Here is a 7,272-nt window from a genome sequence, read left to right on the forward strand (position 1 = left end):
TCTTGCCAATTCTTTTCTGTGCCCCGCGCATGTGCCTGTTCATCTTTGCGGATATGATGCTTGATATTAAGTGGTTATTACTTCGGTAATTGCATAGAAAGTGCTACCATAATTTGAATTTGAAAAAAAAAGAATTTTTTTCTCCCTTTCATTGACATTGATATGTCAGTGACAATACTAAAGAGGGCGTTCTGCATCACTGAGAGACTGGTAGAATTTGATTTATTTTAATAAACTGTTTTTGAGCATTTACAACCAACAATAGTAAATAATAATCTCTAACCAAAAAAAAGGAAAATGTGAAATGCAGGCAAATAAGCTGTTTAGACATCAAATTTTACCAGCAACAGTTTAAGAAAATGTTTATCTTTGCTTTATGACCATCACTTATGTCATCGCTAGAATAGCAGGCATTAACATTTATATAAATGCCATGGCATAATTATCCATTATCTAACTTGCATTACAATTGCCGATGAAATCTCATACATTTGATAATAGGGCAGCAATACCAGTGTTATTTAACATGACAAAACAATATCTTGAGGTTTTTAAAAATTTCATTCATTTTGAGTCCATATATAATTGGATTTAAAAGAGGATGGAATAAAATTGACTGAAAAGTCAGTATTAAGCGAAGAGTTTTTGATAGATCAGATTCCAGTCGAACTATAATTACATCAAAAACAATAAAACAGGAAAAGTTGATTAACACCAGCAAGTGGGGTAAACATGTCTTTACAGCTTTTTTCCTCACTTCTCTGCAACTTTGGTAAGATACTCTAACAATCCTGATGTATGTAAAAAGTATGAAAAGCAAAGGTAGAAGGGCAATATTTATCAACATGACCACACCATATACAGATATTGCCACTGAGGTCACACACTGAAGCTTGTATCCTGAATTGTTACAAAAAATTCCTGTCAGAGTAAAGCTACAGAGTTTTACTTCAGAATACAACACAACTGACACTGCTGTCTCAAAAGCAGGTATAAGCCAAGCTAAAACTAGAGAGACATATATAGTTATTCTATTCATTATAACTGGATATTGCAGGGGTTTGCATATAGACACATACCTGTCATATGCCATTGCTGCCAACAGTAAAAACTCTGACCCAGCTGAGGTGTAATATAAAAATCCTTGGAAAAGACAAAGCGTATACGATATAATCTGTTTTTCAGACAAAACATCAGATAAAAGCTTCGGATAGATAATCATGCTGTAAAGAACAGAGTTGATTAACAAAGCTGCAATAAAAATGTACATTGGCTCATGAAGGTTTTTGCAAGTCCAAATAAGGCACACTATAGTCGAATTAAAGCAGAGTATCAGAATATAAAGTGTGAATATAACCACAAAATAGAGATACCTGTATTTGTGCAATTCTGCAAACCCACCAAGAGTTAACAATGTTACATTTAATTCAACATCCATTGAATGAACAAAAATGTTATTGACCATGGAACTAGATTACATAAACTGTATTCATGAATAACAAATGAAAAGACAAGTGTTGGAGTAATATATTTCTAACATTAAACTAAGAAGGTAAGTGACTATGTGGCTTTGTTTTATCAGAAAACCTTCCATCCTCTGTGGGACTCATTAAGTTCTCCACTAACATGTAAACGACTTCAGGAAATCTAACCAGTTGTCATGATTGGTTGTGTGGCAGGCAGGCAAGCAGGAGTGGTGGACCCAAAATGCAGGACTCAGACACGGAAGTGAAAATTAAAGCGCAGCTTTATTGCTGGGAAAAACCTTGTACTAACTAAACTCACCAAAAGACCAACAAAAGTCTGAACAGAGGAACTGAGGATGGAAACACTGGAAAAGAAATACTAAACTGGAGCAGATGACTAAACACTAGAAACACTAGAAACACGGAAGCAGAACACACAGCTAGTTGAGGGTACGATGCGACAGGGAACACAGGAAAACACAGGCCTTATATACACAGGGGAGTAATCAGGGAATGGAAAACAGGAGGGAGACACAGCTGGGAGGGTTCGTGCTAATAATACATGGGGAGCAAAGCTAGACACACTGAGATGAGGCAAAACCTTTCACAATAAAATGGGAAACAAGAAATGTCTGTGAAGGTTCTCAGTCATCCAGGTCATCGTAGTCAAAGGAGCTTGCAAAGAAAAGTGTCTTGACTTCTTTAAGTTACTTGAAGACGTTTCACCTCTCATCCAAGAAGCTTCTTCAGTTCTAAGGTCACCTTCACATGATAAGGTGGGGCCAGGTTTCACAATGAACTCACCCGAAACTCTGACTGATTGGGACCCACACCCAGTTTCACACCTTGGCTCAGGCGATTAGAGGATCATCAGGGGGTCCTTTTGCCCCTCTGTAGGGGGATACTCCCACTAGGTTTATATCTGGGACTCCCCACCATTTGACCTTAGAACTGAAGAAGCTTCTTGGATGAGAGAAACAAAACAAAACACAAGGAGCCCAAGAACAGAGATACAGGAATAACTCAAAACAAATCTCACTGGGTCAATCATGAGTCCACTAATCAAAAAGTTCAGGAAGCCGACCCGGAGGCCGACAGCACAAAAGTCAAACACAGGGTACTCAGGGGGCCGGCCACGTGAAAGGCAGTGGCAGCGGCGACGCAGACGATGGAGGTCCAGAGGCCGGCCGCGCGGAAGGCAGCGGCGGCGACGACAGAGCTGGTCCGGAGGCCGGCCGTGCGGAAGGCAGTGGCGGCGATGTGAATGAGGATGATCAAAGTCTTATAGCTGCGGGTTGGACCTCTAACTCTATTCAACCTGCGAGTCCCCTCAAGCTGAGACCTGGGAACTTAAGGGTACCATGCAGTATTTCTGATCATCACAGAAACAACTGTGGCTTTCAACCGCTACATCTTCTCAAGTTACTTTCTCAGTTTTTTACTCTCAAGCTTATCATGTTTCTTCTTCCTGATATTGTTATCACTTTGTATAGAGAAATCTATCACTACAGCTGTTCATGTATATTATGTCTGCCATCTGGTTATGGCATTCCATGTATGCCCTGCCTGCTAGCATCTTGCACCAAGCTGTTATGTGCTGAATTGTCTCAGGGGCATCTTTGCACAGTCTGCACATGGGGTCTCTCCTGGGTTGGTAGACCCAAGCCTCTATGAATTTTGTGCTCAGAGCTTGTTCCTGTGATGCCATGATTCATGACTCAGTGCTGTCTCTCAGTCCAGCTTTGTCCAGCTACTGGTTGGATTGTTTTGAATGTTAGCCAAGTCTATCTGCTACTGGTACATACCATACAGGGGCCTATCCTTCCATGATGGTTCTTCTCCTTGCTCCTCTTCTTTCTTGGGTTTCTGCTGCCTGAAATACTCACTAAGGAATTAACATCCCTAGTCTGCAACAAAGTCAGCAAAGAAGGACGTAAAGCTATAAAACTCCACTGTATTATTCACCAACAAGCACTCTGTGCTAAACATTTAAAATATGGCCATGTTATGTAACCGGTGATAAAGGCTATTAATTATATTCTCTCCAAAGCCTTGTGCCACCGCCAGTTTGAACAGCTTCTACTCAACATCCAGAATACGGAGATGTTGTGTAATACAATGATGTAAGATGGCTCAGTTGGAGGTCTGCACTGCAGCGGTTCTACTCTCTTATGCAGGAAATCAGACAATTATTTTTTTGAATTTCACCTGTCGTATCCCCTGATGTAAAATGTTCTGTTCTTATTTAAACAGCTGACTTTGAATTAAGTATAATATTAAAAAATAGTTAAATTCAGGAGGAAACATTTTCATAATCTAACAGGTGAAATTCAAAATATACTGACAGCTCTCCAAGTAAGACTTCAGTATTAAATAAAACGGTCTAGTTATGAAGTTTTACTCAGGAACAAATCAAACACTGAAATAAACCAAACATTGACATTTAGAAGTTATCTAAGTGACTTATATATCATGTTTAACCCGAGTAGCAAAAGACTGCAAAGGGGTTGGGGGGGGGGGGTCAAAAACGATGTGCCTTGAGTCTGCACCTTGACCACCTGGTCAGCTGGAGTGGGAGAAAAAAGTCAGTCTGGGCATTTTGACTAGAGACAAGCCCACCAGGTATTATAGGAGAAACCATAAAGCCTTTGGATGATAACTAACGCTGTTGTGACAGTGATGTACACTGTCTTGTTGGTATATATGCATAAGTTCTAAACAGTTTACATCATATGACCACTTAAGGACATCTCTTGATTTCACCTTCGTGTTTCCCTCTCACCAGATATCCAAACCGACATCATGACAAACAGCTTTTACGGCTGTGGCTCCAGTAAACATCAGCTGATACTAGAAAGTAATATTAAATTAATTCTAACAACAGCTTGTCAAGTAGTACGGTCCCTGGTGGTGGAGATGAAGAGTGCTTGAATGGAAAAGTGGGAGTGATAAAAACTAGATTTAGCTGGCAGCACCTGGGAATGCACAGATATGAATATTCACCTATATCTTGTCGTGGAATTTAAAAAAAAAAAATACAAACACTTGATGAGTGTTTTTGAAGTGAGTTTTATTTACGCTGCAGTCAGGCACACAGACACACAACTCTCATAACTTGTAGCACAACTTCTCATTTCCATATAAGGTGTTGGTGGTTTATACCTCAGTTCTTCCCTGGAACACACACAGCCTCTACTCCCTGAAAGCAGTAAAGCAGTAACAGTTATAGCTAAAGAGGGATATGTTTTGCAGATTATCATGTCTTATTAGTGCTATATATTTCATCCTGTGCAACAAATAAACCCAAGGATGTTTGTATCTTGCTGAAGAGGAAATTTGACTTGGCCATCAGGTATAGCACAAATGATGAAAATGGCTGGCTGGCACTTATCACTGGCAGTATTTTAAATCACAAACTAGCATTTGTATCCGAATACTTTCCAAATGAGCCAGACAGAGACTTTTTTATCTATATTGCTAAGACACTATTAGACATAGCTGGACTGGCCATCGGGCATACCGGGCATTTGCCCCGTGGGCCGATACTGATTTCTCTTTTTTTTATGGGTGGAGGCCAATTTCTTTTTTTCTTTTTTTCTTTTTTTTTGGGGGGGGGGGGGGGGTGTAACGGTATGAACGATGAAAGGTGGTGGCCAGATGCTGGCCAATGTGTACAAATAACTCAGTTGTTTGATGGTGGCTATGGCAGAGCTTCCATAAAGGCCAGCAGGTGGATGAGGGAAAGGGGAGACAGGAGGAGGAGAGACCAGAGGCGGTCGCTGGTCCGAGTGTCAGGTGAACTTCAGGTAAGAAGGAAGGATTCAGGCCTGTTGAGGCCTGAAGTTTGAAGGCGCTCGTGCATCGAAAAGTTTTGGAAGCTTGGTTTTGCCTTTGCTGGATACTGATCTGAAACTCTTTTCTTGCTGCGTCACGACTGACTTTTTAGCTAACGTAAGCTAAAGTGGCAGTTTCTATTTTTGTTTTTGACGCTGTCGCCGGTACGAGATTCCGGAATGACACCACTTACCTCAACATCCAGCTGTGAAAGCTGCATCAACCTGAGCCAAAAAGTGATCGAGCTGGAACAAAGGATATCCACGCTATACCAAATCCAGGGGGCTGAATGCGAACTTGACACGATCCTCCTTGGCAAAGCTCAAACCACCGCTACTAGCGCTGACACAGTGCACCATCCAGCTGCTGTGTCCCAAGATCCCGCCAACAGTCAACACAGGCTCTCAACTTGCGTCGCTGGTGCTTCTGCCAAGGACGAGAACTCCTGGTTTCAGCTAGGGGCCAGACACAAGGCTCTGGTCAGCTCCACTCCACTCCAACCAGCGCCATGGACCGTGGTTGAGACGCGTGGTGGCTGCAGAGGGGGCAGGAGGATCCGTCTCTCGCACCCTCACCCCTCTGGAGAATAAATTCAATGTCCTGGATCCTGTGGACTTTCCTCCTCTGACCGCTAGCCCTCGCCATCCCGCTGTGTCGCTGAGGTCTGCGCCATCTCCACCACTACGCCCCCGGAGCCGCGGCGGGCAACCCGACGCTGTGGTGCAAACTCACCGCGGAGAGCTGTGCTTTACCCCGGCTCCTCGGAGAAGAGGACCCACGGCGCGGCTACCTGGGAGTCACTCACGCAGTCCGGCTGGCGCATCTCCATCTGAACACCCCCAGTGTCGCGGCGCGGGCGTCTCAGATGGCCAACAGCCCCCGGTGGCACCTCCTCTCTCCACGCTGGTCCTCGAGGATTCCATCGTCAGGAACGTGCGGATGAGGGGGGCGCTCACGCTGTCGTTCCCGGGAGCCACTGTTGTTGACATAGTGGACAGAATTCCCAACATTCTGGCATCCCACCCACAGGTTAACCGGCTCATCATCCACATCGGCACCAATGACATCCCCAAACAGCAATCTGAGCTGCTGAAGAGTTGGACTTCCTCCAACTCTTCAGCCTCCTTGGTCAGTTGCAGGTGAGTGCTTTTATCTCTGGGCCCACCCCCACCTGTGGCAGAGGGATAGGCCGTTTCAGCCGGCTGCTCAGCCTTAACACCTGGCTTTCCTCCGCCTGTGTCTCCCACGGCTTGGGTTTTATTAACAACTTTGATGCCTTCTGGGAGAGGAGGCATCTTTTTGGGGCAGACGGGCTCCACCTCAACGCCTGGGGACGCCGTTTGCTGTCCGCCAATTTGGCATTTGGCGTACAGCACTCCCGCACATCGCCCTGTCACTACCCCAAACTGACATTACCTGCTGATCCGTCTGCCACTGACTGATGTTCCCATGGTCCCAGCTCCTATATTCTACTTTTAACAGTAATACACAAAACTCTGGACTAGGACCTCTCTCTCCCACAGTCAACACAATACCCGTCATAATCACAAACAGAGAGCAACAGAATTATCATAAATCCAGTAACTCCAAAAACATTAATAACCTCCGGCCTCTTCAAAAATATCAACATCCATTCAACTCTATTGTCAAAAATCCACCAGTCTCAATCAGTATGGCACTTTTAAATGTACGCTCTCTGTCGAACAAGTCTTTTATTATTAATGATTTAATTTTAGATAATAAACTTGACTGTTTATTTTTAACTGAAACATGGCTGGGTTCGGATGCACCAGTTGTTCTCACTGAGGCCTCCCCACCAAATTTTAATTTCTCTTTTTCTATTAGAAGTGGTAAGAGAGGTGGTGGGACTGAATCTTTAGCCAACAACACAATCACCACCAAACAAATTTTATTTGATCATTTTACCACTTTTGAATTCCATGCTATTGTTTTCAGCAGCCCTCCAGTTTTA

At 43.5% G+C, this 7,272-nt stretch overlaps 1 protein-coding gene across 1 annotated transcript; it reads right to left on the bottom strand.

Annotated features, from left to right (window-relative positions):
- Nucleotides 1–517: 517 nt before the first annotated feature.
- On the bottom strand, nt 518–1,438 carry LOC309691016 (olfactory receptor 6N2-like; the record flags this gene model as incomplete). The annotated part of the gene is made up of 1 exon (XM_082508544.1): nt 518–1,438. One exon carries the CDS (start codon nt 1,436–1,438, stop codon nt 518–520), a length of 921 nt encoding a protein of 306 aa, XP_082364670.1.
- Between the last annotated feature and the right edge of the window lie 5,834 nt (nt 1,439–7,272).

This window comes from Aulonocara stuartgranti (assembly GCF_965226115.1).
Source record: "Aulonocara stuartgranti genome assembly, chromosome: 16".
In the NCBI taxonomy this organism is placed as follows: Eukaryota; Metazoa; Chordata; class Actinopteri; order Cichliformes; family Cichlidae; genus Aulonocara; species Aulonocara stuartgranti.